Source organism: Micropterus dolomieu, linkage group LG06 (genome assembly GCF_021292245.1).
Source record: "Micropterus dolomieu isolate WLL.071019.BEF.003 ecotype Adirondacks linkage group LG06, ASM2129224v1, whole genome shotgun sequence".
NCBI classification, from domain to species: domain Eukaryota; kingdom Metazoa; phylum Chordata; class Actinopteri; order Centrarchiformes; family Centrarchidae; genus Micropterus; species Micropterus dolomieu.
This window is the reverse complement of record NC_060155.1, coordinates 8,524,192-8,539,781: the sequence shown is the minus strand read 5'-3', so window position 1 is coordinate 8,539,781 and position 15,590 is coordinate 8,524,192. Positions and strand designations below refer to the sequence as shown.

The 15,590-nt window shown below is 41.6% G+C and overlaps 2 protein-coding genes across 3 annotated transcripts in view; both read right to left on the bottom strand.

The window, feature by feature from the left end:
* The window catches only part of LOC123972633 (retinal-specific phospholipid-transporting ATPase ABCA4-like), a 43,436-nt gene extending 39,502 nt beyond the window's left edge, over window positions 1–3,934 (bottom strand). Inside the window, exons 1-6 of the mRNA XM_046052188.1 lie at window positions 3,869–3,934; window positions 3,631–3,724; window positions 3,352–3,493; window positions 3,054–3,193; window positions 2,345–2,472; window positions 1,925–2,122 (exon numbers count right to left, since the gene is read on the bottom strand). Of these exons, the coding sequence (XP_045908144.1) occupies window positions 1,925–2,122; window positions 2,345–2,472; window positions 3,054–3,193; window positions 3,352–3,493; window positions 3,631–3,724; window positions 3,869–3,934 (768 nt within the window). The remainder of the gene's footprint in view (window positions 1–1,924; window positions 2,123–2,344; window positions 2,473–3,053; window positions 3,194–3,351; window positions 3,494–3,630; window positions 3,725–3,868) is intronic.
* A 2,456-nt stretch (window positions 3,935–6,390) lies between these two features.
* LOC123972270 (rho GTPase-activating protein 29-like) overlaps window positions 6,391–15,590 on the bottom strand; it is a 29,382-nt gene continuing 20,182 nt past the window's right edge. For both annotated transcript variants that reach the window (XM_046051643.1, XM_046051644.1), the window contains 12 exons: window positions 15,157–15,324; window positions 14,759–14,896; window positions 14,198–14,385; window positions 12,666–12,835; window positions 12,117–12,251; window positions 11,521–11,619; window positions 10,879–11,042; window positions 10,371–10,559; window positions 10,057–10,194; window positions 9,593–9,825; window positions 8,834–9,134; window positions 6,391–8,315 (listed from right to left, as the gene is read on the bottom strand). In XM_046051643.1, the coding sequence (XP_045907599.1) occupies window positions 7,149–8,315; window positions 8,834–9,134; window positions 9,593–9,825; window positions 10,057–10,194; window positions 10,371–10,559; window positions 10,879–11,042; window positions 11,521–11,619; window positions 12,117–12,251; window positions 12,666–12,835; window positions 14,198–14,385; window positions 14,759–14,896; window positions 15,157–15,324 (3,090 nt within the window). In that variant the 3' untranslated portion in view covers window positions 6,391–7,148. The remainder of the gene's footprint in view (window positions 8,316–8,833; window positions 9,135–9,592; window positions 9,826–10,056; window positions 10,195–10,370; window positions 10,560–10,878; window positions 11,043–11,520; window positions 11,620–12,116; window positions 12,252–12,665; window positions 12,836–14,197; window positions 14,386–14,758; window positions 14,897–15,156; window positions 15,325–15,590) is intronic.

Sequence of the window (15,590 nt, the reverse complement as noted above, 5' to 3'; positions counted from 1 at the left end):
GAATACCTCACAGGCTGTAGGCGGGGTCTAGCTAAGCCCATTAAAGAAACAGGCCAAGAGGGTTAAGGCCTTGCCAACACCCTGAGCCAGTCACCTGACTCACTCAGGTTGAACCCAAACACACATATAGAAGAAATTGGAAGGTGTCAAGGGGGAAAAAATAAAGTACAGTTTGTTGGTGTATCTGCTTTCTCTTAATGCTACATTTATTTTATTTATTCCTCCAGTCAAATGTGCTGAGATACATCTGAGATACATCACTTCACAAATACATTCAAATTAATAACAATAGCTTTTTCTTTCATCAAAAGGAGGAACGGTGACTTGTTAAGCCCCCTCCCTGTTTCTTGCTTTCCATAAATACATGTGTAAATGGTTTGAAACAGAGCCCATGGTTCATTCTGAAACCCTAAATAAAGCCAGTGACTGAGGATACCAGGTCTGGCAGAGTCACCTACCTGCAAGCTACAATATGGAGCCATCTGACATCACGCCCCAATTCACAGCAAAAATTCACAATTCTGAGCACGAAGCAGTACCGTCACATTTGCAATCACGAGGACACACATTTAATATTAATCCAGAATGTTAGCTAGAGCTGTTATGGTTATCCTGCAGAAACAATATCACCATGTTAACTTTGGTAATGTAACTATTTTCCACTAAATTTACCTGGTGACAAAGTGTGTCTTTAAAGGATAAGTCTGGTGATGTTTCATAGTTTTCTTATGGTTAAGAATCCTTTTAAAAAGACCAAAACCAATAATGAATTGATCCTACTAACTGTCTTTGTATCCAAACAAACCTGACATATCTTATGGCTCTGTGCCATAGAGCTCCATTGTTCTCCAAAACCATTAAAAACACATCACTGAATCACACTGTTGCACTGGGTGACATCGACACATTACCATGAACACACACTGTAGTGTAGTTTGACTCAATCCCACATACACCACTCTGGCTGCTGCTGTAAATATTAAGTTGGGCACCAAATTTGTATTAATTCACCACTGAAAACAGTTTTCAATTTTTTTTTACCCCTCTTCCAGTCATATTTGCTAAAAACTACAGTACCCAGCTGTTTTAGCCTTTTTTTAATTTTTTTTTAAAAAGGTATATTTTCAAATGTTTACATATTCAGTAGAAACCAATGGGCTTGGAGCTGAGTGCTATAGGCAGAGTAGGGAAGTCCAAAACTATTGAGAGACGGAAAAACACATTGTTGGCTTTGGTCTACAGTAGAGAGAGACTGGAGAGGCAGGGGATGACATGCAGCAAATGGCCCGGGGCCACCAAGACTCAAACCTGGGCCGGTGCGGTAAGGACTCAGCCTTGATCCATTTTATGCACTCTACCAGATGACCTACCAGGGTGCCCTGTTTGTGGTCTTTTTATGGAATTGTTGACAATAAGAAATATAGAATAACCATCCTTATCTTTTAAGATGGTCTGATGGACAACAATAAGTCTGGAACCACATGCATCCCTGCTGGCTAGCTGGCACCTAGCACAACCTTAAAGTTGAATAGCGTTATAACATAAGTAAAATAACTACTTCAATTCAGCGAAATGAGTGAATTTAGTGTAAATGAGAACACCAGTTGCCTCTATGGCCTTCACTGCCAGGAAGAGGGACATCATTTTTCCAACAAGCGCAGCCTTCAGAGGATCTTTTAGTGGAAATGATGATGACTCATTTCCAAAATAACAATGCCAGTGAATATAACCAAGCAAAAGACAAAAGGACTATAAATGGGAGAAAGGATTGATGTAAGGAATAACGTCGACATTCCTACAGGAAGCAATAAAGGTCATCAGAAAAACAAGATAATATTGGAAAGATAGAAACACCAATCTATAATATCAATATAACAAAGAACGAATGACACACTGTTTATTTATCAATCTGACAGCACTTTACCAGTTTGAAGATTTTGAAGAAGTCCAGATTAGCATAGAGAATGTCCTCTATCTTCTGCAGCCTTTGCTGGGTGAGGGCACACATGGCGTTGCGGACCCCGTGGAGCCCCATGCGACTGGGGAAGATGATGAAGCGCTCCAGCAGAGCCTGGCTGCAGGCTATGTCTTTCAGCTGCAGGTCTGGGATACCATAGGCAAACTGGGGAATATAGGGCAAAAGTAAAAGGTGTGATATTGGGTTTATTGTGGGATAGTCTCAAATAATCATCAAAGATTATACAGTGGACTTTTGATTTTAATTTTAACCCATAGGAAAATATGTAAAAATACGCAAGCTCTTCAATATTGTTCTGAATTAAACCCAGACGAACTAATATGAGTCTAGGCTGCAACCTTTCCCACTCATCCCTCCAAACTGCACCTGTTCTAGACGTATTTTAGCATTGATGAGCTGGTAGACCACAGATTCCGAGAGGCCCTCGTCTCGCAAAAGGAAGGCCGTGAGAACCTCGTCATCCTTCAGAATATCATCTATCTTCAGCCCACGGCCTAGACGGAAAGTTGAGAGCAGAGATAGTGAAAGGTTAGAACCACTAAATACAATTTTGACCCTACCAGCATTGGACTACACCGAGGACATGATTCACAGCAGACAGATTGGCAGAGATTTGACGTTGAGGATGTGTGTTTATATGCATATCCCTGCCAACAATATGGGTAAGTCGTCAAACAATAATAAAGAATTATAAAGTTTACATCCACCAGCTGGAAATGCAAAATCCAACATCTCAAATGACGGTGAATGACTGCCGATGTGAAGAAACTAAATTAGCAAAATGGTGAATAAAAATGAAACACTGAAAGTCAGACAGAGAATTTTTAAAATGAAAGAGAAAGTGAGGAGCTGCTATGATGGCCACAAGACACGCAACACCAACAGAAAGAGGATGTGCAGACAACAACAAGACAAAAAGGTTCCATCTCTACATCATGGCCAAGATAGCATACATACAAAGACAGCTGACTTGTGTCAACAGTCTTTTTCTCTTCTAATTAAAGAGATTTTACTAACTGTTTCACCATCAGGGGAAGTGCTAATGTCTGAACCATTTGTCATGTTTGCCTTTTACCTGACAGCACAAATGGGTTGTTGCGTAACGTGTCCATGAAGTTTGAGAAGGACGACATTTCGCGCCAAAGACGGCCAAACTGCTGGACCTCCGTCTCATTGAGCAGCAGCTCCTGGGCATCAACATAGAACTGTGCCAAACTAGGACAAGCCAAAAAACACATTAGTCAAATTCCTTTTTTAGGTTTAGGTTTAAATGTCTACTGTTTGGCAGTGAACAACTCAAGAAATAACAGTTTTGTGAGGTTTCTGCTACAGTGGAAGTTTACAAGGTTTAAGGGTGCTATGATTAGGCTTACACTGAGTTGTTATAGTTGGAGACGACACCTGGAGACTCTCCTCTGGTTGGATATCTGAAGCAGGGGTTGTTGGCATTGCAGAAGATTCCCTGGATCCAGGGCAGAATCCCTGCTGAAGGCATGGCTTTGTTGGGGAAATGACCTGAAGAAACCCATTTGAGGACATGTGATTTGGAATGATTTTTTAAAAGTTGCCAGAGGGTTTAACATGTGTTATTCTCTCTATGAAAAGAACTCCAGGAGAGTCTAGGAGGCACATTTTTTCCCCCTTTTTCTTACATTCATGTTGTTGGTAAAGTGGATTGGCCTTCCTCAGCCATACCAGACCGATAAATAACAACACCGGCCAGCAGATCTCAACCAGAAAGCGGACCTGAAGAGAAATATACACAAAGCAACACCTGTACAGTCTAATCCAATAGTTTGTGTTCTTATTGTACAGGATTGCATTATACTGAATAGGTTTCTAAGGTTTTGTAAGAAACAAAACCCCATTCACATGTACAAGTGATAATACCTTCTGTCTCTTGCGGAGAGTCCAGTTTTTCCACAGTAGCAGGCGGATTTGAGCGCCTGTCTTCATTGCTCCGCAGCTTTACCCCTGGAAGGGGTCATCAGACTGTGACAAACCTGCAGATACACTACTCCATCAGAGATGACACTCAGTTGTTTGCTTCTCACAAAGACTTGGGACATTATTGAGCCTAGCAGTCAGAAAGACCTGGTTCTTGGGTCTTGTCTTGGACTAAATTAATGATGATTTTTATGTGTTTGACTTGACTTTTGCCCATTTTTGGATTTATTTTACTCCACATGTTCAACCATTGTTGTTTTGGTTAGGGTTGGGGGTTTTTTGGTCCATTTGTACATATCTGCTATTACAGATCAATCTATTGATCAATGCAAAAATCATTAAAACTATTACTTCCCCATCAGGAAACAAATGCGGGCATTTATTTTTGTTCTAGAAATGCGCTGACTTTCCTCTGGCTTTTTCATTTTGACCAGACCTTGACTAAAACTTGAAAGTATGTGGCATTAGCATTAACTTGGATTTGTTTTAAGGTGGTCTTACATCCATGGAGAGACCATCCTTGAAACCACTTCTTTGAAAGCATACACCCTGCTGAAGACTTCTATATGTTACAAAATCATTTTGGAACTGAATGCTGACAAGAGAAAAAATAGCTCAAATGCCAATCACAAACACAGGTTATGTGCAGATGACCTCAGAGGATGTCAGACACGAAGAGTAATTTGTTCAGAGTGACATGTACAATAGATTACTGCAGGCTGAGAATGCAGGAACATAAACACGAGGACAAAGACTGAGAGGCAGGAGAGTAAGGGCTATCATTGTGTCTGACTTCTCTTAAATCATCTTATTACTCAAACAGTAATTACACATGACAGGAGTTCCTTGCACAAGTCTGACAGAAACCTGTTGAAAGGTTTTAACTAACGTGTCTCATCGCATGTTTAAGTAACTGCTACATGAAGCCACGACTGTAAAAACATTTTACAAAGCATCCACTAGAATCTGTTTTTACACCATTACATTATGTTTAAATCTAGGCACTCGAAAAACAGTAATTAGCAACCATATACCAGTCAGCTCTTACAAGATCTTACAGCACACATCCTGTTTTGTCAGCAAAAGAACAAAAGTGATCCTTACCTCTTATAGGACGATATAAAAGTCGTACGACATCTAGAGAATCAGGTCCACAAACAAGCTGAAGTTACTGGAAAATATTAGGCAAGGCAGAAGAGCTCCGTATGAATCCTAGCTGCCCACTCTCTCTCCTCTGCCTGCAGGTCAGCCGCACTCCTAATCTGATTGCTCTAATCTCCCAGCTCAACATGGGCAGGTAGAAAAAAAAGACAACAGTCATCCATTTTGAGGGAGAATTAGGGGGGATATGTGCTGGAGAGGACAGGAGGAATACTGGTGGAGGGGAATACTGGAGGTGGGGGTACAGGGTTGATCACAATTGGAGCCTAAATGTTTGTCACCCTGCACAATGAATCAGAGTTTTGACTTTGATACATGGGAGCTTACCACTCAGAGATAAGACGTCTGTTGTCGCACACGTCTGAAATGACTCACTCCTCTGAGCAGCTCGACAAGGTGGAGCAGGTGACACGGGCAATTAGGCCGGGAGAATGTGAAGCCTCGACAGTACCCCATTAAAACCACTTGAACCTGCTGTGAACTGTGTGTACACCAGATACAGCCTCCCCTAAAACTGAGGTAAACACTGTACAAATGTAGGTATCCTGGTGGCTACGGTAGCTTTGTGAATACCATGTTACGCCGCTACAATGTCTCTTCCTCTGATTTTTCAAATACATAACAATAAACAAACAATAAATTATAACAAACAATCTGACTGGATTCATGGTTGAAATACACAATAGGATGCAATGTCATACTTAGTTTAAATAATACATATAATAGAAACCTGTGTCCACAGGGCTACAAAGACATTTCAAAATAGTCAAATATAACCCTGGTTCTCTGAGGCACTGAACAGACTTTGGGATAGAGCTGAAAGAATTAGTTGATGTGCAGAAAATTATTTGAATAATTGTCCAAGCAAAAACTCTGAACATAGTTAAGATTCTCTGAACATAGTTAAGATTCTCTTACACGAGAATGTTCTGCTATGATTGCAAACTTATTACCTTTGGGTTTGGGACGGTGGGTCAGACAAAAAAAAGTCATATTCAGATGTCTCTTTGGGCTCTAGGATTTTTTTTCTACTCTTTTCTGTCATTCTGTAAACTAAAAGAAATCTATAGATAATCAAAATAATCTGTAGTTGAGGCTAAAAATCAGATTGAACACATGTTTGAAATACACAACAGGTTACAATTTGAAAAGGGACACAAGGATTTGTTGTAGCATTAATAAGAAAGTAAACATATGCTTGAAAAAAAAAAAAAAAACCTTTTTCATTTTCAAGATATAACTCTAGTTCTCTGAGGTGCACTGAACGGAGATCTGATGAATGATAAATTCAAGTGGAACAGAAGTAACAGTTTCAACTACATTTTTAATTTGCAGCAAGTACTGTTGCATGTCATTTTTCTTCTGTATAGTCACAATAATGCCATGAGACAAATTACTGTGACAGGCATGCAGTATGTATGAATGAATATAAAAAACGTAAACAGATACATATGGTTTACATACTGAGAGTTGATGTACCAATCAAAGGTTAAATGGACACATTTAAAAATTTAAAATGTTGAACTCATGTTAAAACACCTCCATCTGTTCACTGTGGGATAAAATACAAAATTGATACATTTTTAACTAAGGCAACATTACAATTTGAACCTGCATTAAGTGCATTGTGAGAAAACAATAAAATATAATTTTGTAACATAATAAACTTAACTGTTCAAGTCAAACAATGAAAATGATAGGTTTACAATTCTTTACAGACATGTCAATTTGTGGTTGGCAAACTTTCTTTGATATAAAAATACACAATTCATGTATTTGTTATTTAAAAACCTGACACTACGCATTCAATGTTGCCGTCACACTTGTAGTATTTGCTTGTTTTGAATGTTTGGGAGACCAACCACTGTTTATATTTTTACTTGAACATGTATATGTATGCATGTAGTCATGCAATATATTAGTACTTATAACACTTTCATGGTTTCTTTTCACAGGACTACATTTTCTCCCACTCTCAGCTTGTATGATAGAAAACGTTTTCCCCAGTATACACTATGGCACAGATACATTAATATTTACAGATATAATATGGTTTTTGGCATCAGACAAAATGGGCCTCTCTGTGTTCAAGCTCCTGCAGCCGTCGAGGTCGCAGTCTTTGGTAGACGGGTTTTGACTCACTGGGGCAGAGGTCGTCAGGGCTGCTTGGGGGTGGGGAATGGGGGGGCGAAAGGGTAGCAGGGGGCGAGACCCCGGGGTCAATGGCACTGTCAGTGGAGTCCTGTGTCTGGAGCCGTGTCTGCGGGGGGCTTGTAAGGACAGGGGACAGTGTGACCACTTCAGTAGGGCTGGTGGGGGTGGGCGATGAGGTGGTGGTCGTGGTGGTGGTGATGGTGGTAACAGTAGTAGTCCAGTTTGGAAGTGTCCTAGCTCTGCTGGTAATGGAAACAGGGGGCTTGTAGAAAGTTCCAGGAGGAGGCTGCAGAGTTCTCGGTGCCCTGAGCGTTAGCGGAAAGTTTGGTGAGCTGCTAGGCTCACTGGCTGTGTTATCTGTATCATTTTCCCTTTTAGAAGTCAACACAGGCTTCATTGACACTGGGTAGGGGTTGTTAGAGAATATGGTGCTCACACTACTTGTGGTGGGGACCACAGAGGTAGTGGTTACTGCTGGGGTAACTGTGACAGGCATCGTTGCCTTAACAGGCTGTACTCCAGAGCTGGCAGGTGGCAGGTTGGCCACAATCATAGCAGTCCTTGGTGTAACATCATAGTGCTTGTACTTCCTGTCCCACGTTCTCCTCTGCATCGTCTGTGTGTCAATGAAAGGAGTGATGTAGTAGGTGCTAACCCTGGATGAGCCACTTTGGGGAGCCTTTTCTGGCTCTGGTATCTCCTGTATAGTTTCAGAGACGGGGCCCCGCACAGCAGAGTTTGTGTTATCGTTAGCAGCAGAATTACGGTTGTTCCTCTCGCTGATCTGGGTGGGGGTGAGCAGGCGTTCCAGTGGCATGCTGATTGGCCGAGACACAAGTCTGGTGCGCTGAGTGCGTAGCTGGACCTTTGGTGCCACAGTGGTAGAGGAGGAGTTGGTGGTGCTGGGACGGCCAAACACTAAGGTTGACCTCTGGACTTCTCCTCCAGTGGAAGTCTGGATCCCATTGAGTCTGTCCAGGGCTGAGACGTCTGTCCCTGGCTGGACCTCCTGAACCTCATTCACGATGTGAGAGGATGGGATTACTGATGAGTATCTTTTGTACACTTTTGCACTCTGGAGGGACATAATGAACAATCAGGTTACAATCTGTGCACCACATAACAAGTTAAATTAACTTTGCTTTGCCAATAATGTAATTGTATATTATTAAATAAAATAATTAATTTAAGAGTACTCCATCAATTTTGCATAGCCCTCCTATAACATCGCCGGAATCCTAATCAAACTTGTTGCAGCAGAACCAGAGATATTATCTTTTTTATTCTGCGTATTCTTCCTTGTCAAAACCTGGCACCTACATTACCCACAATGCTACTATACTGCCGACAGTTTGGTTGGAGATTTGGTAGTGTTATGTTGTAACATCTAATGTAGCCGCAAGCCCTTTTATGAATGTATTTGTAATCAAACCAAACTGCATCCACCATAATGCAAAAAGGGCAAGCTAGAGTAGTGAGAACAGGAACACATCCTGTTGTTACAACAGTAACAGTGTTTGTCCATTGTTCCAAGATAGTTCCCCTCACAGCAAGCCCAGTGCAGCCCAGTCACACCCGTAAATCCGTCCTCACCTCTTTGATGTCCATCAGGGAGGCGGAGTGTCTGCCGAGCCGCTGCACCTTCTCTTGGGGGGTGAGTTTGGGGGATGCCTGGCCTGCTGTAGTGATGTCGGAGCCAGACAGAAGTGATACATCAAAGACCGTTTGGAAGTGTCGCACCAGCAGCTCCACCATCAGGGCTTGGTAGGGGTAGTCTACCAGGGAGGACAGGGACACCTCAGCGTCTGTCTGTCGCGGCTTGACCAGCGTGGGGCCGAAGATAATGCCCAGGTTGCTCGCAGTCATCTTGTTCTCCTCTGCCTGCTCGGTCACTCTGTGGTAGTGAAGAGTGACGATGAGTGTAATTTATAAAAGTTCAAGTATTTATCCTAGGTTGTAAGGAAGTGGCAACAGTCTAAAAAAATTGCAACATTCCTCAAGAAGCTGCTAACAATCCAAAGCATTTTTCTGTCATGTAATGATCTAAAAGTCGCTGAAATTACTCATGCAAATGCACTTAAAAACAGCAAATACTTTTAAACTCGTAAAATTTAAATATTTAAAAAGGTTATTGTATTAATTTGAAAAATATTGATGCTGGTGTCTAAAAGCTGAACCTATTAATAGAGCATGAGCCTGTATGTAGTTTGTGCTACTTCCTTTGTGCTAAACGGAAGTCTCCTTTTCCCTTTGTCTTAAGAGGAAGTTTGTGTATCAGTGTATTCGTGCAGAGAGCGACAGAAAGAAACCTTTACAATGGACTAGCTCTGGGTGTTCGTTTCAAACTCTTACTTGTTTAGGTGTGCTATAAGGTAGCGCACAGTCCTGTAGTTGGCTGTAGGCAGCTGGCGGAGAAGGTCTCTGATCTTGAAAATAACTCTGTTGAGCTGGATGCTCGGCCCGCCTTTCTCTCCTTTCTGGGTGCCCTGAGGTTTATCAGCCTCCTCCACAATCACTCTCTGGCACTCTTTGGCCAAGCCGATAAATTCGTTGTAATATCGATACTGGATCAATGGCTCGGGTAACTGTACACAGAGAGGTGCTCTTAGCAGTGTTAAGAAACCAGTGCATGCATACTGAGTAGTACAAATGCATAGGGCCCAAGTTTAAGCATTAAGGATTAACAGCAAAAGCATTTCTGACAAACTGTTTTGCTAAAATTATGCATTTCATTATAATTTTTACTTGTGCAACACAACATACCACTATATGAATTCATACTTAGGTATAAGTTAACATAGGAATTGCAGACCCACCTGTCTCAGGTATAGTTTGAGGACATTGCTGATGTCGTGAGGTGAGAGGTCAGACAGCTCAACCAAGTCCTTCCCATTTTCAAATGCCTGACAGAGCTTCTCGACACGTGATTTGGCACCATTCACGCGATAAATCCCCTACGAGGACAAAACAGGTATATTTTTACTATAATGGATAACCGTGGCGTATCCCCGACATAACCCAAAGTATGATATTTAAAGTAAGACAATACAATTGCTTGAAAAAGCACCTCAATCCAAAATATCAAGTGGTAAACTACATATGCAACTCCACTGTGTGTAAAAATGTTTACCTTGATGTTGAGGGCTCGACTCTCAATCTCAGACGTGCACTTCTTGATGATGAAAGGGATACCATCCAGACTGTTCTTTGCTGCTTGGGCAAAGTCAATACCAAACAGTTGTAGTCTGCCTTGCAGCTTTTTATGGCCACACTGGATGGCAAGTGTCTCCAGGCACTTTTTATGGCAGGCCAGGGAGCACTAGCAAAGGAAAGGAGACAGTTAAATAAAGAAATGTGAAATGGCTGATTATTAATAGTCAGACAAAAATAAATAAAACAACTGATTTAGAACTGATTTTTTTTTTTCTATTTCAGATCTTAGCACAGCATTTTTCATCTTGAAATATGAGTCAGCAGCCAAATGGCAACACATAAGAGTCTATGCCATTTCTAAAGCATCATGATAAAACTACTCACTGTGACTGAAAAGGTTTCATGCCATGCTAATCTATGCTGTATATAAAACACACAACACCATTTTCATTTCTACAGCTAATGAAAGAATATTTACACCGTACCTCCTCACACTCAGCTCCGTGGAAAACCACCAGGCTATCACACTCTCTGCACTTAGATGGGGCTCGTAGTTTTCTCAGCTTGTGGGTTTGAGCAGCTTTGGACATCTGAGCATTTCGGAAAGGACCAGGAGAACTGGCGGTCTCTGTCACCATCTCTGCCAGACCTGTAAATCAGAGAAGCCACTCATGCTGAGTTCTTATAACCGGGGCGACTAATATTAGTTCAAGGCAAGCAAAAACCGAACCTCTGTGTGGGCAAGTCTTTGTTGAGGTCACGTCACTACATTTATTCAGAGCCTGATTCAGGAAAACTCTGTGTCTGTGATTCTAAAGTGTGAAAATAGTCACAAGAGAAATTAAACTAAGGATAAAACAAACTGAATTGGGATGGGCAAGTCCAGTGTTAAAACACTTGAAGTAAGCAAAATTCATAACACACTAAGGCCCATACAAAAGCACATATGATGTGACTATTTCTCCTTCCCTTCTTTAACTTCCTGTTCACATAAATGGACACATGGGTTGCCTGTGTTACGGCAGACACAAGACCGAAATTGGTAAACACATGAATCTGCCTTAGGAGAAGGGGAAACATAAAATACAGTTATAAAGATAAAACATTCACACACACGTACGCCTTACCATTGTCTGAGGGTGACGGTGGCTCTCTCTCATCCAGGTCATCAGCAGAAGACATGGTCCCAGTGGAGGGAGTCCTTGGCAGCCGTCGTTTGAAGTCCCCTGCATAATAAAAGGCATGAATATATACATAAAAATGTTCAGTGACAAATTGTAAATGTACCGTTTTACCATAAACTGGCAATATCCAAGTACAATACAGAGAACACATAAGCTATGGTGCTCTACATGTGTACATTTAGTGTTGAATGTTTCATAGCTTTCCACAGTGTGGCAAGTAGTTTCAGATTTAGAGGGAAGTGCTGAGAGATGAGCAATGTGTGGGTCTGGTATCCAAAGAGGAAGTTAAACTAAAAACATAATAAATCAAAATACATTTTTTTCTTGGTTGTGAAGCTATTTTCTCGTTTCTGTTTTTACCTTCTCACTATCTTTATCTCATTAAAAATAGACAGTTTTTGGGTTGTTTTTCCAATATCATTTCTTGATCTCATCTACATAAATGTTTCCCTTCCTTGTCCCATGTATTCTTTCCTGATTTCCATGTGTACCAAGACATGTTGTACGTATTAAACTGGTTTAATATAAAATCCTCTTACCTGGACTGGCAGTGGGGGAGTCCATGGACCTCGACTCGCTGCTGCCTCCCGCACTCTCCGAGTCACTGCACATCCCGCCCTGGCTCCCCTGACTGCTGGAGGCCCAGGCTCTCAGCGGGGCCTGGTTTTTCAGTGCTGCAAGAAAACATACAGACCACTAGTGACTTACACAGTTTAGTGATATTCTTAGTGTCAGTGTCAGTTATTTTTAAGTGGTCACACTCATTTTCCAGACTCATGATGAGTAAGCAACACACAACTCAAAATGGGTTTTATTTTGGTTCAGAAAAAATTTCCATGAACACACAGCAAGTCTGTGAAAGCCTCTTGTACTGTAGATACAGAAAACCCTTTTCAGGCTCACCCACAGAAAGCCTGCCAGCTTCAGCTGTCCAATCACTCATATTACTCATTTTGCGAATGTAGGTATCAAATGGGATCTTCTTTAAAGACTGCTGGTGTTCATAGTACTTATAAAAAGGCCATCCTTGTTTGTCTTGTGATCATCCCTTGAGTTTACATCAGTACACTTCATAATTGAGTGAGCACCTTGTATGTCTGTGCTGCTGTTGGACCTCCGCTCGCTGATCTTTGCAGGCCGGTGTAGGGGACTGTCCACTTCGTCTCCGCTCAGCACATCACAGGAGGTGTTGGATGCCTGCGACAAGTTGCCGTGGGAGGAATGAGTGCTGCCCACTGACCTTTTGTTGAACACAAATCTGGGGAAATAAAGTCAGCAATTGAGGTTACGTCTGATGAATTTACCAGTAGAAAAGATTCAAGTGTCCCAAAGAGCAGTATTATTATATTACACAGTGTGTATCTGTGGGGATTTCAAACGGTTGTTGATCAACACCAGTGACTCAACCATAACTTCCCCTGGCAAGAAGACTTTTAGCTTTCATTTTCAACCATGTAATCGGTTTCGCTAACACCCACCACCAAGACTCAAAGCATTTTTTCCTACTCACGGCAGAGTGAATAAACAAGCATTACACATTTCAAAGCCAAATTTGTATCAACTGTATTACTGAGAGTACTTTAGTGCATTGTCTTTCCTCTTCACCAAACACACATGTAGGATCTCCGCTGTATTTAACCAGCCACTTTATTTCATGAGAACAGATGTGCCTTGTATTAGGCCATATGTTTAAGCATGCACTCAACTCACCCATAATCAGATAGTTGCTAACAGATCATTAATAAAAGTCATGAAGTCATCTTTCAGCGTGATTTGTAATGTGTTACTTCAAAGAATTTTCAGATATACAAGCACTATAGGTATGACTCAGACTGAAAGTGACTATTAGGAACAGAAACTGAAATTAGCTCAGCAAGCAGAACATTACAATATACTTCACATTAAACATGTCTGTCTTCACCAGAATGGAAGTTGGACCCTATCTCAAGCACCAAAATTATATTCTAAGCCACAGAGGCATTTTTTAATCAGTGTCAACGCATGTGATTTACGCTTTACTGCACCTAACAGAGCAACAACAACATCCTTAATCTTACCATTAAGTCAGTACTAAGAAAGTGAAGTTATGCAGCATTGCTTATTTTCTTAGTGATAATGATATTGATATAGGGTATTTGTAGGAAGCTGATTCTGACACTGCTTTGAAAACCTAAGTGAGAGAGTGTCTCAGGGACAGCTCTACAGCAGAGCCAAACTCTCACGCTCACAATCTCCTCTGCTGCATTCTGCCTGCGCCACAGATATTTCCTGAGGAAGGGCAACAAATTCAGCACGCATTCTGTCTCTCCTTGATTCTCTCTCTCGCTTCCTCTGACTCTGACTCACTGTTACCTTTGCTGAAAGAAGAACTAGGCCATGAACAACTTCTAAATGGGTGGGAGCGACTTGAACCTGAAACTATAACCTCAGCTGGGCTCTTTTAACATGGACTGTGTCTTGTTACAGCTGCATGTGCAACAATCTACCCTCTGATGACTGTGTTTAAATCAACCATAATAAAGGAGTGTAGCTCGCAGATTTCACAAGCTACTCACTGAAAATACTAGTACAAAGCTGAGGACTTTCCAGAATCTTAGTGTGCATCCACAGTCCTTGGTACCTGGTATTGTCAGAGGAGACGGAGTCTAAGTGCACACGTTCTTTAGGCAGATGTTTGGGCAGGTTCCGGACAAACTCAGCGTAGCATTCTCCTGGTTCGTACAACTTGGCACTCTCACACAGGGCCTGATAGTGGGCAGGAAGTGACACAGTCTGGGCCTGCTGCATCTGAAACCAGTTCACTGTCACCTAAAGAATGGCAGGTTATTTAAAAAGTTGAATGATATAAACGAAAATGCAGGCAGACAAACGTTCTTACACGTACTGTAGTTTCTATTCTTCCCATTCAATATAGACAGAATTACGATTAAAGAAAATAAACAACATTGACCAAGCTTTTGGTGCCAACTTTCTGTACTTGGCAGATTTCTACAATTTGTTTTCAATACTCAAATCTGTGGACACAATATGATTAACCACTCCCATCTCAACAATATGTACTGAATTTGAGCGACATGTGTTGTACTTATATAAAAAAACTAAATCTAATTGGAAAATCCAGTCGCTCTCTCAGTTCATTGCTTTGTCAGCTGACTGCAAATAGTATGTACTGTCCACTCACAGCTTTGAGTGTGAGGTCACACTGGAAGACCATCTCTCGGATTTGTGTGAGGATGGTGCCCTTGACGTTGGCCAGATCCATCCTCCTGACGCCCGCATCAGCCATACAGCTCTGGTACTGGTCCTGGGCTTCCTCTGCCTGACCACAAAAAATGGGTAAAGAGAATAGTGTGAGGATTTGGATGAAATGCATAATTGCTAAAGCACAAAGAGATTTTGACACGTAACAGGATGTTAGTACACCTACATACCTACACAAGGACATGCCAATATAAACTGCCCTAGTGTGGTAAAACCCACCTACCAGGTGCTACAAGTAAGCTGAAAAATGTTTATGAATCATTATAAGATGGCGCTAATTCCCCCTCTCCCCCCACAGTCATCTTCTCCCCTGTCTACCCTCTGCAGAGCCTCTTCCTCCAGCCTCCTCTTCTTCTCCAGCTGTTTGTTAGCAGCATTAGACTGTTCCTCCTGGGAGCGGTTGGTAGATGAGTGGGCTTTCTGGTACTCCTCTCTCCTCTGGGCCTTCAGCGCTCGCGCTTTGCGCAGGGTGGCATCTGCCTCTTGCTGCCAAAACCACACAGAACAACCACTAACACCCATGTGATTAACATGTGACACAGGTGTGTAACACTAGAATCAGACCCGCCTTTGTGGTTAATTACCCTTGCAAGATGTGAAGTTTTGAGAAATAGTGAAATTATTAATCCATGCTGTCATCCATAAAGCAAATTCTTATCTATCATAGATGGTGCACATTTTAAATCTATTTTGTGCTTTTAACAGAACTGTATGCCATTAACTGAACTATACTGACATTTATGCATCTGACA